At 42.4% G+C, this 18,882-nt stretch overlaps 2 protein-coding genes across 2 annotated transcripts; both read left to right on the top strand.

Moving 5' to 3' along the window:
- Positions 1 to 1,195: 1,195 nt before the first annotated feature.
- LOC134290510 (uncharacterized) lies at positions 1,196 to 2,242 on the top strand. The gene has a single exon (XM_062857665.1). The coding sequence runs from the start codon at positions 1,196 to 1,198 to the stop codon at positions 2,240 to 2,242; it is 1,047 nt and encodes a 348-aa protein (XP_062713649.1).
- A 1,925-nt stretch (positions 2,243 to 4,167) lies between these two features.
- On the top strand, positions 4,168 to 8,037 carry LOC134290509 (uncharacterized). The gene has a single exon (XM_062857664.1). The coding sequence runs from the start codon at positions 4,168 to 4,170 to the stop codon at positions 8,035 to 8,037; it is 3,870 nt and encodes a 1,289-aa protein (XP_062713648.1).
- The last annotated feature ends 10,845 nt before the right edge of the window (positions 8,038 to 18,882 follow it).

Raw genomic sequence — 18,882 nt, 5'->3', positions numbered from 1 at the left:
TTTTTTTTATTTTAGTGTTCAACCCCCTCAACCTAAAAAAATGTTATACCTTTAAAAATTACTTAAAAGACTATGAAATTCTTGCGAAGACACCAAATGACTATAAACAATAGTTTTGCCGCAAAGCCTAATGTCCCACTTTTTTTGATTCGTCCCACTGTGCAGCGTTGCGATTACTGGTATCACACCGAAACGCGAGAATAAAACTACACGAAGAATTACACTTTCACACGCGGAAAACTGACCGGAGTAGTCCTGGTGTAAAATATTGTAGAATTTGTACTCATTAGACCTATTCAAACCGCTCTGCAACGGATATCAGCCTAACTGAGGACCGCGAGCGGACCTCTCATTCTCGCAGCATACAAATAACGTTTTTAGCAAATCGCTCAACCTATCTCCGGCAGCCCGGAGATAGGAGAATAGCTCAGTTCGAAACACCAGTCAGTGATCTCACAGTGCGCGAATAGTCCACACGCAAGCATCATTCGTCTCCTGAATAAAGCTAAGTTTTTTGTGTAATCTGCAGTGTTCTTTACTGTGGTGGAAGAAACCTCTCGTCGGTGCGGGAATAATTATCAGTGCGATCACCGTGCTAAACACTCTGGGCCGCGGATTCCCCAGAGGCACGAATCGGGAATAGATCGTTTGAGAAACGGTGTTTCGGTCGCGATTGACCAGTGCGCAAGGTCGAAGACGGAACATTTTATGGTCCTTCGAGCCAGATCCGATCGAAGTGACGAACAATAGTGCGGTGAAACAGTGGTGATTGTTCTGTGCGGCGTGTTTGGCCTTCGCCATTGTACGATCGCCCTTGAAAGGCGGTGTTGTTGCTGACCACTGCATTGTTGCTTGGTGCTGCGGTGGCTGTGAGCACGTGGTTCGGCTGCTCAGCAAACCATCGAGCAAACCATCGCATCGGACACTCAGCTAAGTACCTAGTTATAAGGAGATAGTCGAAAGTGGTGTTTAGATCGCCCGCAACTATTGCATGTGCTTGTAAAGCCACCAAATAAACGATCGGTTTTATTGCGTTTTATTTGGTCTGGGGAGTTGAGCACATTTTGTGCTCGTTGGCCTTTTTTATTGACTTGTCTTTTTATATTCTGTCACTCGGTGGGTTCTGTCAAGCGCGGAAACGTTCGATATCGCGGCGCCGTCGGTTATTTTGTGCAGTGCGAGTGTGAAAGTGAAGATGGGGAACACCGACCTGAGAAAGCTGACGAAGAAGGAGCGACAGGAGGCACGTGATCGAGGCTCAGTTCCAGCAAGACTGAAGAAGCTGGACGAGGTCTACGACTCGTTCTGCGATGTGCGTGCTGACATTGAAATACTCCTCGAAGAATGCGACACCGACGATGAAGAGATGAAAAAGGTTCCAGCAGCGGTTCGCGAACAGGCCATGGCGGCCAGAGCCAAGCAACGTAGCGAACAAAGTTCCAAGGTCCTGAAGACGTTCATTCAACAATACTTCCGACTGAAACAGACATTAGAAGCTTTCATGCACGGACCCGGCTCAAGCAGTCAACTGGCTCCGGCACCAACGAACAACCCACCGACGGCGGCTTCTCCTATGCGTGTGAAGCTGCCCGAACTGAAGATTCCGACGTTTCGAGGATCGCTCATGGAATGGGTCACTTTTAGGGACACCTTCAAAACCCTAATTGTCGACAATCCACACTTGACCGATTTCGATATGTTCACATACCTCCGAACTTCGTTGGCGGGAGAGGCGCTACAGCAGATTGCGTCAATTGACCTCACTGCGGACAACTACTCCATAGCGTGGCGCTCACTGGAGTCCCGTTACGAAAACAAGAAGCTCCTGGTGAAGTGCCACATAGATGCCCTGTTTGCAGTCAACCCGATGAAGAAGGAGTCCTTCGAAGCGCTGAATCACGTCATCGGCGAGTTTGAGAAGCATCTTCAGATGCTGACGAAGCTCGGCGAAAATACTCAAGATTGGAGTACACTTCTGGCCCACATGCTGGCCAGCAAGCTCGATCCCACAACGCAGCGGCTGTGGGAAACGGAACATCGCTCAACAGATGTTCCCAAGTATGATGACATGCTCAAATTCCTGTTGAACCACAGGACAGTTTTGCGTTCTATTTCTGGTGAAACAGAACCACCAAAGGAGCCGGAAAAACCCTCGAAGTTCAGTAGCAGTTATTCGGTTCAGCAACAGGCATGTCCATTCTGCAGTGATGGGCAACATTGGACGTACCAGTGCAAGCAATAGAGGTAATAAACTATTGAGGAAAAATGTCGCTGGCGCACAGTGGAGCACCTAATACATCAAAACTGATCAAAATTATTTTGACGCATTTTCACAACCCAAATGCAACCCAAATTAATAATGAAACGTATTTCATAGTTTTCGTATTTTTTATTTCGTCATTAGGGTGACCAATTTTATGATTGTAAAAGTCAAGATTTTTCGAAACAAAATTTTTTCAAAAAATCACAACTTTTGAACCAGTTGACCGATTTTAAACTTCTTTTTTTTGCTTGAAAGCTGTTGAGTTCTAGTTTTCAGCAAAAATACGTTTATAGAGCCAAATAGTGTTTTAAGGCAAATAATATCATATAATAATATAATTATCACGATTTTTTCAAAGTGTTGCAACTTTTGAAATCGGAAACATCCGGAAGGTTTTCTTTCTGCATTTGAAAGAGGAACAATAGTTTTATCATACACTAAACGCAGATTTTCCGGAAACAGCCGGAAAATCGACTTATTTTGAATGTACGGTAAAGGATTCCATCAAATATTTTTTTCAATATTTTCATATATTGCATGTAAATTCAACGTCAATTTGTTTGGGTTTCAAATTAACAGAATAACAACATTAACCTTCTTTAACAAACTGCATTGTTGAATTGATTGACTATCAATTTCATTCACTTTGTACGGTCAAAACTAGCACGCGCTGTGAGTTATATCAAAGAAAACGGCTAAACTTCAGCTTCACTTAACCTTTTCTGATAAGCGTAAACAAAACATTTGTACACTGCTTAGCTGTCAAACGATTACACGATAACTACACTTGGCAAAAACACAACGGAAAACCCAATTACTTCATTTTGAGTTTTTCCACTTATGATCAGGTTTTGATGTGATTTACTCCAATATGTGGCGTCACTGCCGAAACATCTCTTGCTGGCGGAGATAGGCCGGGCTATAAGTGTCAGAGCGAAAAAGTATGCAGTTTGACAGATAGATACCCGACATGTTTGCGAGCGAGAACAAAGGGAACAGCAGCGATATTCGTCCTCTATAGTTTATTAACTCTATTGTGCAAGCGGTTCAAGGAAATGAAATTCGACGAACGGAGGAATGCTGTGAAGGTCAACGATTTGTGCTTCAACTGTCTCGGTCGCGGTCATACTTCCAAGGTCTGTTCGCGAGGGGCATGTCGAGTTTGTGGTCAACGGCATCATTCATTGCTGCACATCAACAGCACTAGTGAGCAACAAACACCGCAATCGAACAAGCGCTCGCAACAGTCAACACAGAACCCACAATCGAGTCAGACAAGTTCAATCTCACAAGACAGAAGGCCAACACAATCCATTCCTCAGCAGTCCTCAAACCAATCACCCAAAAACCCAATTCCTATCGCCAGTCCAAACATGCTAACACCTCGTTCACTAGACACTCCTAATGTCGTACTTACCCGAGCAGGAGAAAATAGCTGAAGAATAACAAACTCAGGTATGGAAAAACGAATACCTACAACCTGAATGAGGTATTAAGTAGCCCTGCATAAGAGGTAAAATACCTAAAATAATAACTGATGTGTTTCCTGTGCATAACACGCGAATAATGACTTCAGGTATGGTAATACCTAAATAATAATCGGCGATTTTTCCATACAAATAGTGATTTTTCCATAATTGAATAATACCTCAATCAGTCCTCCAAACCAAAATAATAACTCGTTGAGGTATTCTATCAATACCTACAAAATACCAAAATAAGTTATTTTCAATACCTGGACAACCGACCAATACCTGGTTTTGGTATGATACCTGACTTTGGTATGTTCCAGTTATGTGTCAGTTATTCATTCCTGCTCGGGTATCGCTCAAGAAGCCAAGGTGTCACGATCGGTTCTGCTAGCAACTGCAATCGTGATCCTTGAAGACCCTTTTGGAAACACCATGCAAGCTAGAGCATTGCTAGACAGCGGTACTCAGCTGTGTTTCATTTCAGAACGAGCATCGCAGCGTTTGAAATTCAAGCGCTCTCGTGAGGCACTTTCGATTAGTGGTATCGGTCAAGCCGCTAAAAAGTGCAAACAATCCATTTCCGCCCGTGTTCGATCTCGTATTTCGTCGTTCACTGGGGAAGATGTATTCTACGTTCTACCACAAGTTACGCTAAACCTTCCCATCCGGAAGATTGATTCCACCAGTCTGCAACTTCCGGAGGACATCGCACTCGCCGATCCGTTTTTCACGGAGCCCGGTAGCGTGGATGTGATCATCGGAGCAGGATTGTTCTTCGACCTGCTTCCTAAGGAGAAATTCAAGCTCGGAGAGGATATACCAGTCGTACAAAACACGAACCTTGGCTGGATTGTATGTGGAAATCTCCCTACCGAGTCGGACGTGCTTAGACCGCACGTTGCCAATGTATGCACTGAAAAACTGGACGATCTGCTCACACGATTCTGGGAGCTGGAGTCGTGCAAAACGAATAGTGTACTGTCACTAGAGGAATACGCCTGCAAAAAACTCTACGACCGCACAACGATGCGGGATGCAAGTGGGCGGTTCATTGTTACACTTCCCAAGAAGGATTACCTGATTCGTCAACTTGGGGATTCAAGATCCACGGCGATGCGCCGCTTCTTGTCGCTAGAACGCCGGCTAGACCAGAATGCACAACTCAAACAGATGTACACCGAGTTTATTCATGAATATCTCCGCATGGGCCACATGGAGGAGGTTGTCGCGAATGAAGAAGATGCTGCGCTGCCGCAGTACTTTATTCCGCATCACTGCGTCATCAAATCCGACAGCACAACCACAAAGCTGCGGGTTGTGTTTGACGCATCATGTGTTACGTCGACCGGAGTCTCCCTCAATAACGCGTTGATGGTGGGGCCGACGGTTCAGGATGATATCATAACGATCATCCTTCGCTTCCGATTTCATCGGATTGCCATCGTAGCAGACGTCGAAAAAATGTACCGCATGGTACTACAACAGTGGACGGATCGCAAACTGCAAAAGATCTTCTGGCGAGATAATCGGAACGAGGAAATCCGAGTATTCCAGTTGAACACCGTAACGTACGGGACGGCATCAGCGCCGTATTTGGCGACAAAATGCCTCAAGCGACTCGCAGAACTGGATGGACACAAATACCCTGGAGCAGCAAGAATTCTCAGCAAAGATTTTTATGTTGACGACATGATGACTGGAGTTGACAGTGTTGAAGATGGAGTCAAGCTGTGCAGCGACATGCAGCAGCTGCTGAAAGGCGGAGGATTCAACCTGCGAAAGTGGAGCAGCAACTGTCCAGCTGTTCTGGAGGAAATACCCGCGGATCTCAAGGACGACCGCAGCTCGTTCGAGCTCGACGACTCAAGCGCTACCATAAAAACTCTTGGGCTAATATGGGAGCCCAGGACAGACGTATTCCGCTTCAAGGTTCCGGAGTGGACATCTTCGATGATTTGCAAACGTTCGGTCATTTCTGACCTAGCCAGAATTTTCGATCCCATCGGACTAATCGGAGTCGTGACAGTAACTGCTAAAATATTCGTGCAGATTCTCTGGAAACAGAAGGTTTCCTGGGATGAACCTCTGCAAGACGAGCTCCAAGAACAATGGCTCGAGTTTCGCGCCAGTCTGTCGAGGCTCGAAAATCTGCAAATGCCGAGATGGATCGGTTTTCGGAAAGATTGCCTCTCGGTAGAACTCCACGGATTTTGTGATGCTTCTATGAAGGCCTATGGAGCATGCATATACGTCCGATGTACGCACATCGATGGGACAATCACATCCAACTTGTTTATAGCAAAATCACGAATCGCACCGCTTGCAGAGATGGGAAAGAAGAGGAAACAGCTCACAATTCCACGGTTAGAGTTGTCTTCCGCTGTACTTCTAGCCCACCTGTATGAGAAAACTTCAGCAAGTATTCCAGTGTCCACTCAGTCGTATTTCCACACCGATTCTATGATTGTAAGATACTGGCTGTCATCAAATCCGTCGCGATACCAAATGTTCGTGGCGAACAGGATCTCAGAGGTGCAGCATCTGACGAAGAACGGAACATGGCGACATGTTGCGGGCAATGACAATCCCGCGGATGGCCTATCGCGCGGTGTTTCGCCTGCAGATCTACAGCAGAACTCGCTATGGTGGGAAGGTCCGAGCTGGCTGCGACAAGAGAAAGACTGCTGGCCGGAAACACACGAAGTAGTACTGGAGGAACTCGATCGTTCGCACTTGGAGGAAGGTTCCGCAGTAGCTTCAGTAGCAGCAATTTCTCCGCCGAGTGAAATCTTCGGTTTACGTTCCACATTGCACCGGTTAGAAAAACTAGTCGCTATGTTGCTGCGCTTCAAACACAACGCTCTGCTGGCACGTGGATCGATTCCCAGATGGTATGGCCCGGTTTCGCTTGCAGAACGGGAAGACGCTCTACTGCACCTAGTGAAGCTGTCACAGAAGGAGTGCTTCGCTCAAGAAATCGCCGATCTCGAAAGAAAGGGAGAAGTCAAGCCAACTTCTCGAATCAACACTCTCCATCCACAGCTGGTCGAAGGCGTACTCCGAGTTGGCGGCCGGCTGGAAAATGCTCCAGTTTCGACGGACCGGAAGCATCCTATGTTGTTGGACAAGAATCATCCGCTAACGTTCATGATAATGCGTCGTTTCCACTTTGAACACCTTCACGCTGGACCACAACTGCTGGTAGCCAGTGTCCGTGAACGTTTCTGGCCACTCAGTGCGCGCAGTCTCGCTAGGACGATTATGCATGGATGCATTACCTGCTTCCGGAATAAGCCGACAGTCCACGACCAGTTAATGGCCGATCTCCCTACGGAAAGGGTTACCCCAGCGCCACCATTTCTTCGGGCGGGCGTTGACTTTTGTGGGCCCTTCTTGATCAACTACCCCAATAGAAAGCGAATCAACGTCAAGCACTACGCTGCAATCTTTGTTTGCTTGGTAACTAAGGCGGTCCATATTGAGATGGTTGCTGACCTTACCACCCAAGGTTTCCTGGCCGCACTGAACCGGTTCGTGGCCAGACGTGGGAAACCAGCCCTTATTACGTGCGATAACGGCTCCAACTTTGTTGGAGCAAGGCGGCAGTTGGACGAACTTGCCACTCTGTTCAGAGGCCAACAATCTCAGCAAGCAACCACTGCTGGAGCTGCGGATGTTGGGATAGACTTCAAATTCATCCCTGCCAAATCCCCAAACTTCGGCGGTTTGTGGGAGGCGGCAGTGAAATCCATGAAGCAACACCTGAAGAAGACAATAGGACTGCGAACGGTTACTCCCGAAGAACTGAACACAGTTCTGATACAAATCGAGGCGTGTCTGAACTCCAGACCGCTTACACAGATCAGCAGTGACCCGAGTGACCTTGATGTGTTGACTCCAGGCCACTTTCTTATACAACGTCCTTTGACGGCCGTGGCGGAACCGTGGCTGCAAGACGTTCCGGAGAACAGACTCTCCAGGTGGCAGAAAACTGAAGATTTCGTTCAGCGTGTGTGGTCCAGATGGTCCATGCAGTACTTGTCCGATTTGCACAACAGGACAAAGTGGACCCGTCAGAAGAACAACCTGTTCGTTGGCACAATGGTGCTGATCAAGGAGGATAACCTTCCTCCTCTTAAATGGCTTCTCGGAAGGGTGACGCAGATCCATCCAGGCGTGGATGGAAACATCAGGGTCGTTACTGTCCGGACTAAGGATGGGAATGTCGTACGTGCTATCTCTAAGATATGCATCCTGCCCATCAGCGATAACGACCAACCACCAACGACCGAGGGGAACTAGGTCTCCTTCAATGGAGGCGCAGGGGCGCCTGCGGGGGCCAACCGGCTCCCGCACACCAGTTAAGTGTTTGTGTTTAATAGATTTTCAAAAAGCTTAAGGAATGTTTTGTATACGTAGCCACCCTCTCCAACGGCCCGGAGGCCGTTCAGCCAAGCCACCCACGAAAGATGTCATCGTTAGTCTCACGTCACTTCCTCGACCTTTTGGATTGTCCAGATGACAGATCTGCCAAATTAGAAGCTCAGAAACCCCCTCTCCGGAGATTCCCGGGCCGGTTCCGTGTTCAGCGCTTTCCACGCCGCGGAATCAGGCACATGCTGTGTCTATGTTTGCTCGATGTTCAACCGATCTTCTATAAGCGCAATCGTCAGTCTGGGGCAACGTTCAACCAGGCGAACCCATCGTCATCGGCGCAGGAGCGCTCGCGGAGGCGCGCAAGCCTCCGCGACAGGGAAGTCGTTTTTAGATCGTTCTTGGACTTGTAAAAAATCGCATCTCATCTTTTTGAGTCGTCTATTCTGTCCACGTCGCTGAGCCGGCGCGCGTAGCCGTAGCCGTCCGATGTTACCGATCCAATGCCACCCGTCCGGACCTGGCGATCCCGATGCGATCGATCTTAAGGTCGATCATTCCTTCTGTAGTCCGACAGCGTAGTCGGATTCGATCCACAACGGTGGACCGTCCATGCAACCGAAAAATACTTTGCTGGCGACGAGAATGAAGTCTCGCTAGCAAGCTGGAGTTCCTGGAAACTCAACCGAATGCAGCCTTCCATAACGTTGATTCCTTATGTAGATCATATTGCCATGTATAGATTGTACCCATTAGTTTCATAGTTAGTAGACTAGTAAAATATTGTATAGTTCTGTGACACTCTTTTGAAATACCACGTATTCCAAGGCGGCCGGTATGTAAAATATTGTAGAATTTGTACTCATTAGACCTATTCAAACCGCTCTGCAACGGATATCAGGCTAACTGAGGACCGCGAGCGGACCTCTCATTCTCGCAGCATACAAATAACGTTTTTAGCAAATCACTCAACCTATCTCCGGCAGCCCGGAGATAGGAGAATAGCTCAGTTCGAAACACCAGTCAGTGATCTCACAGTGCGCGAATAGTCCACACGCAAGCATCATTCGTCTCCTGAATAAAGCTAAGTTTTTTGTGTAATCTCCAGTGTTCTTTACTGTGGTGGAAGAAACCTCTCGTCGGTGCGGGAATAATTATCAGTGCGATCACCGTGCTAAACACTCTGGGCCGCGGATTCCCCAGAGGCGCGAATCGGGAATAGATCGTTTGAGAAACGGTGTTTCGGTCGCGATTGACCAGTGCGCAAGGTCGAAGACGGAACACCTGGCTATAGCGGAATCGTCGATTATCCTGATACAATCGCACACTCTTCTTTAGAAAACTATTCACCGGCCAAATCAAAAACATCGCGAGGCTAAGAAAAACCTTAACAGCGATTTCAAATTACAGCCACTCGTGCGCACAGCTTGCTTTTAAATTTTTAAAACGATAACAATACCTCACAAAACCATAAAACCACCCTTAACCAACACCGGCTGTGGTTCATCAACAAGCCCGCAATTCTGTTGAAGGGCAGCCAACGTAAATTAAATTGGGTTGAAAAGGGGCTTCGTTCAAAAACCGGTGGAGGACATAAACATTCGATTGTTGCAAATTGTCCACCCGTACCCAGGTAGCACACGTACACCCATGTTCACACCACATTCAATGTCGGGCTTTTTCATTGTACCCTAAATCAATCAACCATTACTTGTTGTTGGTTTGAATTAACTGGAAAAAGGAGCATCGGCTTGGGCTCCGGCGGACGGCTGGTGCTCTGCCTGATGGAAAATGAGGGATATGTAACGAAAGGATATTTTCCCCAATAGGGTAAAAAATATAATTTGGACATGTATATAATTTGGACATGCACGGCGATGTATGCCTTGTTCCGGAGAGCTAATAAAAGTAAATACTTCTCAATATCGATTATTGGATCAAATAGACCCTATTTTGATGACTTACGTTGAAAATACGCTAAACAATTAAGAATTTACTTCAAAACTATCGAAAATGTAAATTATTTCTCTAAAACCCCTCAAATGCACAGTTATGCAAGACGACATACACTTCATAGTCACATACAATATTCACCTCAGAATGGTTAAATTAATAATTGTAAGAAATTTAAAAGCCTTTTTGCAATGAAAAATGTTTAATAAAGTAGCATTAGGCAGCCAATCTCTTAACATTCACCTAGAACGCTTAAAATAGAAGGTGTCCAAAATACATTGCATGGTATCTACTGTTGATATATTTTGGTCATCTGACGAACTACATGGGGATGCTGTGCGATTGCATACTTGGAGGCGTATTCTGTGGGTCTGGCGATATTTCCTCGATTTTAACAAAAACTGTGATAGTTATTAAAATAGATGCCTGTTAAGCGGAGAAATTTGATTATTAGTAAGAAAATATTTATTAGTTTATGCTACTTTCATGATTTAGCAGTATTCATGGCTAAACATTGAGATAATTGCCCTGTCCAAATTATATATACCTGAGGGTGTCCAAAACATATATTCGGTGTCCAAAATGCAATTCATACAGGCGATCGGAAATTGTGATTTTTTCAGCTTAAAATGCTTTCGTTAAGGTTTTTGTCACCAGGAACGCAAAATACAATCATATTATAAGCGTATTGGTAACTTTGCAAAATAATCAATTGCTTTCTAAGGAAGCTAGGGGACAATTTTTTCAACGGTGTCCTCAGCCTGTCCAAAATACATGAATTACCCTACTCGTTCATAAACAGTGCCACATACATAAGTATCGGAAAACACTTCCAGGGGAATCTTGTCTGTTTTCAAAACACGTATTTACATCACAACCCGAAACGAGAATGAAGCAGGATAAAAAAAAAACTCACAAAAAACCAGCTCCGGATGGCACACGCTCTTTTATACATGGCGGTTGCCCTGGGGCAACATCCGAAGCTGTAATAACATTGACGAAGATTCACTCAATCGTTGTTGGAAGTTTATCCCCATCATGTCTCCATCACCAGCAGCCCGCAGCAGCTTTCGGATGATGCACTGTGGGTTGTGCAGGACCACAGACATTCGGAGACAACAGAACGGCTTTTCTGTGAAGTTTACCAGACTGATCAATGTATTTGAGCAACGGGGTCGGAGGACGATCTTTGGCGGTGTTTATGAGAACGTTGTGTGGCGGCGAAGGATGAACCAAGAGGACGCAGGACTGTACGGTGAACAAAGCATCCAGAAGATGGTCAAGGCGGGAATGATACAGCGAGCTGAGTATGTTGCAAGAATGCCGGGCAACAACACTAAGCGATTGCTTAGTACTAACGGATTCACCCAACAAACATTTTTGCTGTACAAGAGTGGAACAAACCACTCTTAAGCAAACTTTAGCTTAAGAAACTGTTAATCAACTAGTTCTGTTTCTTGGGCAGCTTTGCAAGAAGGCTTTACCAACCGGTCTGTTTAGCTGTGGTGCATGTACATGGTTTCCGAGAGAAAATATCATGCTGTACGTCGCCCCCTCATTGTATTTATTCAATATCGGATTCACCTACCTGTAAACAGCGTTGATTGATGAAAATACAAATTATCATAAAAAAGAGGAAGTAAAGGAGCAAAGGAGACTGGAAAATGATTTGCAGCCCGAGGCGAACCGTGTGAAACCTGTGACACAGAAACCTGCAAGCCGCGCCGCAATACGGCACCCGCAAAAAGTAAGGTGAACTCAATGTTTCAATGTCACTCCCCGGCAGATAATCCCACGATGAATTGCCAGTTTTGCTTCATCGCCCCGCACGAACGAACGGATTTTCTCGGTCTATCGAATGTAGTTGGGTGATACTATTTCAAAAACCGACTCATGGTCATCGTCATTTGAATAGAGCTCTTTCTTTGTTCGCACTAAGAATTTCAATGCTTTTCCCTGGGATTTTCCGCTTCATGCTGAAATTTGGCCTGTCTATTCAAACCACATTTAATTTTTCTTTCTGAAGAGTTGATCATTTAATTCTTCAATGTTGTGAATTGAAAGTTTTTTCAATAAAGTATGAAACATTTTCATTACACATTTTAATGTGAACAAGTGTTTAGCAAATTAAATGAAACGAAATTTTCGTTTTTCTATGGAGCGTTTCAATATAGCTTAGGTGCAATAAATAGGCTGCCAATATTGACTTTTATTTATGGTAACGTATGAGAAAATCTCGTTAAGGTGAAACGGGACGCCGTGTTATTTTTCCTATCTTGCCTCTCTTTCTAACAATTTGCCTCGCGATTTTGAAGATGGTAATCTCGAGACCTATCGCACTGAAGATGCTGAAAACCAATCAGCATATGCACTGCAAGTGAGCATACACAATGATAGGTTTTTGTTGCAAAATATGAAGTAGAATCTGAGATTACCATCTTAGTAGCAACAGAGCAATGGCGGATATTTTCTCGACCGTCCCGTCCGTTCTTAATTGAGTCATTTTTGCAAAATATTCGAAATAAAAAATGATATGTAACTATTTACAAAAACTCACTTACTTGATACGTATACTTGATGGGCTATAAATCGTAGCATTAAATCTATAAGCTCTCCGTACCGACGCGATGATTAGACGCGAAAAGCCCTCTCTTCCGACCTGCTCGTCGGCGTCACCGATGACAACCTTCATAGGCCTTGTCAAGGCATTCGTAAAACATATCCTTCACGTCATCGGTTTTGTCGTTGGTCGGCGCATAGTCATTGATCAGGCTGTAGATGAAGAATTTGCCTCGTATCCTCGATACGCTGATTCGCTTGTTAATCGGCTGCCACTCCACAACTCGCTTCATCCCGAGCAGAAAAGTATAACAACTTAATATCATATCGTGATATTTAACCTTAATAACACTATACCTTGATATGCCCTTCGTTAAGTGATAATAAGAGGCAAAGTAACAAAAACGAATACCATAATTTTGTATAAATAACAAGTCTTGTTATTCTAATGATGAATGCATAGCTAAAATTTTAAGTGCTGCATTTCTTATGCAATAGATATTGAATCACAAATGAATAACATTTCTTGTTATTCAGTTTTACTTTTGATCGATAGCTCTATGATTTAATACCAAAACTTGTTCTTCAGTTATTTACACTGGGCCTGGTCATTTTAATATTTGTGTCAAATCTCTGTTTGCTGCAAATATAAATGCTGACAAGAAAATATCTGGAAAAATTCTAACATTTCCGTGCCGAGATGAACCAGCCCAGGGCTGAAAATCTCGTTAACAAAGATAATAATAATAAATTTAATATTTCCGGGATGCTTTTAAATACTGGCTTGAATTTTCGAACAATAAAAAGGTGTTTTCACTTCAAGTGCCATAACTTTCTCAATTTTCAACCGATTTTAAATCTTTTTTATGAATTTCTCACAAACTAAATTTCGAATAAACTCGTAGAACGTCATTTTTTCCAAAGTCACGCAAAATGTGAATTTTTGAAGATTTTTTTTCTTCTTTTTACAAAATTTTTTAACTTTAGAGTCCTATAACTTTTTAACAGTTTGACCAATTTCAAGTTTTTTAGCTTGCTTTTGATTTGTCTACGTATAAGCACTAGCTAAGATTAGATTAGAAATCCGGAATGATACAAATTTTCTTTTTCTAACTTCATTCTTCGTGGTGTTGAAAGGCTTTGACTGGCTACCTTCTTCTTCTTCTTTGTGGCTCTACGTTCTCACTGGAACTTGGCCTTCCTTATCTTCAACTTAGTATTCTTTGAGCATTCCCACAGTTATTAATTGAAGGGCTTTCTTTGCCTTCCATTGAGTGAATTTGTATATTTTGAGGTAAGTATAATGATACACTAAGCCCAGGAAAGTCGAGAAAAGTCCTCGACCAGAACAGGAATCGACCCCGTCGTCTCCGGATTGACGATCGAAAGCCTTATCCACAAAGCTACACTGGAGACTGGCTACCTTACATCGCCTACATCGCGTTGGTGGTTCCTTATTCAGTCGCTGTATGCCAGAACAGACATTGCTGTTTTGAGCCGCACCTCCTTTGTGGGCAGATGCTCGGGACGTATCGACTCAATCTAGCTGACCTCAAAAAAAGTGTGCAGGCTGCAACTCTGCGCACAATTCTTAGCTGGTGATCTTTGGCATCTTTCGAGCCGTGGAAGCATGAGGTAGGAACTTGTGAAGACCAGAGCTATGACGGACACTCTTTATCGACTTCGACTCACCATTTTGTAGCCTAATAGTTTTTAATTTGTAGTGAATTTAAAAGCGTTAATGATATTCATTAAGCTGCCGAGGTTCCTGGTTCATATTGATTCATGTTTGATGGGTTTTGGGGAACGGTTTGGCTTCAATCCCTATTTCCGCTATAGAGATGACGGATAATGCTAACAACATCAACGTTTCTACGAATTCTTTGATACCTAGGGCCGTGCTGAGAGCTGCTCTTGATGCCGAATACTTGAATGTCTGTCATATTAATGTTCAAAGCTTGACAGCACGAAAACTTTCAAAGTTTGAGGAACTAAAAATGAATCGTTTAGAAAGCAAACTGGACATTATCTGTATGACCGAAACATGGCTTGATGCGTCTATTGATTATAGACTAATCAACATAGATGGCTTTAAAATTTTTAGAAATGATCGTAACTGTCACGGAGGTGGCATTTGCGTATATATGTGCGTAAAGATTTAGCCTGTCGTGCTATAGAAACATCTCAAAACGCTAATTTCGTTACTGGTACCGTAAAACGGGGTATCATTGATCAGCGGGGTAACATTGATCGGCTTGACCGAGCTCATGAAATGTTCAAACAAGCATTTTACATTGAATCAATTGCTACTACCGAATGGTATATCGTAATCTGCTATCATTTAGCTATTAAATGACATGCGATTCATAAAAATTGAATTTCATAAACATTGAAATAAATCGATTTTTCTATAACTGTGTTTCGTAACGCAATGAGATACATTGTCAAACATTCATGCTTGGCGTGAATACTAGATACTATATGAGGTTCTAAATCACTGTATTACTTCAATATGATATCCTACAGTTGGATTTAATTAACGAAACTTTTTTGAAAATGCTCTTTTTTGATAAAATTCACGATTTATTAAAAGTAAACTATCAATTCCTTAAGCCATTGCCTACCTTTAGGCGTTATTCGCGGTTTTGAGGATTTTAATCCTAAAATAACTCTAAAAGTACATAACTTGTAAGAATTTGGACGACATATTCGAAATCAGCGACCCTGAATTTAGTAAGTAAGGGTATTTTCAGCACTAACGAACATTGATCACTGACATGATCAATGTTACCCCAAATCAACAAAATTAAAAATTAGATTAAAAAGCCTATTTAAACATGTTTTAAAGTTTTACAATACTTTTTCGAGTAGCTTAAAACATATAACGTTTGCTTTAATAAGAGAATTATTCAAGAAAGAATGAAAATTCTGATCAATGTTACCCCGGATTACGGTAACAACTTAACTGAGTAGGTATACACTCCCGTGAAAAAGTTTGGGGTCACCCCCTCAAAAACATGGAAACGTTTTTCGGTCATATCTCAGTCATCTTTCATTTAATCCACTCGTTCTTAGACTCTATCGAATAATAAAGAGTTAGATTTGATTCGTAGGTACTTTTCACCAATTTCATATGAAATTTTTAGTACAAAAAGTTTACCTAAAACTACATGTTTTTTCTTAATCTATACGAAAAATTGTTTTCCGTGTAAGAGACGAACCAGCCAAGGGCTGAAAGTCTCTCAAATAAAGATAAATCAATCAATCAATATTTTCCGTGTAATCCAAAATTGGGTCGACCAAATTTAAAAATTAAAGTTGTATTAGAACCCTATTTCTATCCTCTTTGAGAGCCATTCATTAGATTTTAGCGGAAAAATTCATAACATAATTTGAATTATCGAGTTATGTAGGTTTACAAGTCACCGTGCAAAAGTTTGGGGTCACCTTTCAAATGAAGTCTTAGTCGGGTTTTTATTCAAATCGTCATTTTTTTGGGTGCAACTCCAATTCCTAATATGATAGTTGAATGGTAAGACACAGAAATGGTTATGAAATGTTCATAAACTAAGTTCTAGACTAAGTTAAGATAGAAAATCTATATATATAAAAATGCAGTGGCATACGTGGGACCGCGCATAACTTGCGAACGGGTGGTCCGATTTGGATCGTCTAAGTTTTGTTCTGTTAGTTTTCACACAAGGAAGGTTTATGAGGCCTAAAACATGGAAAAAATGAGAGTTTTTGAAAATCGGGTTTTCATACATTTTGAACGGGGACTTGGTCGATTGGCTAGAGACTTGAAACGTCAAAAACGCAGTAGGCAAGACAACGTTTGCCGGGGACAGCTAGTAATATATAAAATCCATACTAAATCAGCTAAGTTCGTTATAAAAAGTGCGAAAGAGGATAGAAGTGAGATAAAAATGACCAATTCGTGATTTCTACCCTATATAACTGTAAGTGTTAAAATCACAAATACACCATTACCCCGAAAACCATTACAACGAATGTAACCCAACTAACAATCACTCATTTAACAGGCACCGTCATAATTAATTAATTCAGCATAATGTTGAATAACATTTGAATTATTTTCACGTACAACCTATGTTCGGGTTTTGTTCACACAAATTTGGAGAAGTTATAAAGCATCATGTTGTGCATTAATTTTTTGTTGTACAAAGCGTTTTACAAATGTACAAGAAAGTTATTATTAAGCATTGGCAAAAATGACTGAAAATAAATAAAATGCAAAAATGTTGAACTCTCACGAGAGTAATTATTTGCTCTCATATTGAGAACACCTATTAGGTAATAAGAATTACATATAAAATTACCTAAATCCGGATTAGAACTCGAGACCTGTCGATTGCCAGCCGCATGCCTTCCTATCTGCGCCATCTTAGAGATGGTGAGTTGCAGCACCCAAAGCAAAACATCATCTTCCCATGACTCAATAATGATCACTCCTGAACTTGTGTTCAGCAGTGGTGAATTAGCACAGCTCGTGGTAATCAACTGAACAACGCCTTATACTTCAACAGCTGTTCAGCCCAAAACACGTGTTTTCCATTCTGATTTCGCTGTCAGTATTTTCATCGCACGGTGAGAAAACTTGTATCGAATGCGGCCAAAAAGTGTTGGTTCTTATTGAACATATTGTTTCCAGACGAACTTGCAATATGAATGTTTTTATTTTTATTATTAAATATCGATCTTTAAAAATATATGACAATATGTGGTGCGGTATGGTCTTGGACATGGTGCATTCACAGCATCTGTTCAGGTAATCTATTCTCAATTTAGTTGAAAATCGGAGTTTTCGACTAGCGAAGTTGGATTTTTCTCTAAATCTATGCGTCGGACCTAACTTCGGAAGTGGTGCGCTGTACAGTAAACCTGGTCCGCTATACAGCGCACCACTTCCGAAGTTAGGTCCGACGCACGGATTTGGAGAAAAATCCAACTTCGTTAGTCGAAAATTCCGGGATTCAACTGCACGGACAATACTCATGCTCTGTCGCAGATCCGTTAAGCAATTTTTTTATGTATGCTTTTGTCATGGAATCTTGATATTATGTTCAATAAATAGTGCATAAGGTTGTTTAGGTATACTTGAAATGTGTCAATTTCTGAATGCTGTTTGATTATCTAGGTGACTGTGGGAACAATATTTAGTAAACACGACAGCACTGAAATATCAAATGCATCGATCCAAGCGTCTCGTACAATCGAACTGCTGCGGAAGATAAAAAATATAATAATCAAGGTACAATAAGATAGCTTGTTACAGACTAATAACACAAGTTTACAAAATAAAACGAAAGTCGTGAACTTCTGTCAACGACCAAAATTTTTGAAGCACAATTTAGTGCTGATTTCGAAACCGACCTTCAAAAAATTTAAAGTAGAACAGTTTTTGAGTTTTAGCTCAATATCGAGTTTTGTAACTTTTCAAAATATGTAATTTACTAAAATTCAAATATATTGCGTTTTGTTCAACCAATTTTAAATCTTTTACCATAAATTGAAAGCTGAATACAATACCATTCCTCTCCTCTCCTCTTCTTGGCGTAACGTCCTCACTGGGACAAAGCCTGCTTCTCAGCTTAGTGTTTTATAAGCACTTCCATAGTTTTTAACTGAGAGCTTCCTCTGCCAATGACCATTTTGCATGTGTATATCGTGTGGCAGGCACGAAGATACTCTATGCCCAAGGAAGTCAAGGAAATTTCCTTTACGAAAAGATCCTGGACCGACCGGGAATCGAACCCGTCACCCTCAGCATGGTCATGCTGAATACCCGTGCGTTTACCGCCTCGGCTATATGGGCCCTCACAATACCATTCAATCATCTGAATACAGGTTTTGCGTCAGATTGATGAAATTCAAGATATTGGCGAGTTTTAGGGACGATCTTCTTAAATTTTAGCAAAATTCCCAATATTTTTTGAAGAAATGTATTTTTTTCAATAAGAAAAAAACAACCTAAAAAATCTTTCTCGACGTTTATTTGACATATCATATGTAGGCGAGTTACAGTAAAAATTTCAGCTCAATCGGAGCATTGATTACGGAGAATGAGATGTTTGAAGTGAGCGACTTTGCTTAAAAATAGAACAAAAATCGATTTCAAATCACCAACCTTGTATGGAAAGTCGAAAAAATTTCCGCTCTACTGTAATTTTTTTCCTTCGCGTTTTCGAACTCAGGGCATGATTCTACACCAAAAATGATCATCAGCTTACCGAGTTCAAA

This window comes from Aedes albopictus, chromosome 3 (assembly GCF_035046485.1).
Source record: "Aedes albopictus strain Foshan chromosome 3, AalbF5, whole genome shotgun sequence".
NCBI classification, from domain to species: Eukaryota; Metazoa; Arthropoda; class Insecta; order Diptera; family Culicidae; genus Aedes; species Aedes albopictus.
This window is presented reverse-complemented; position numbering and strand designations above follow the sequence as displayed.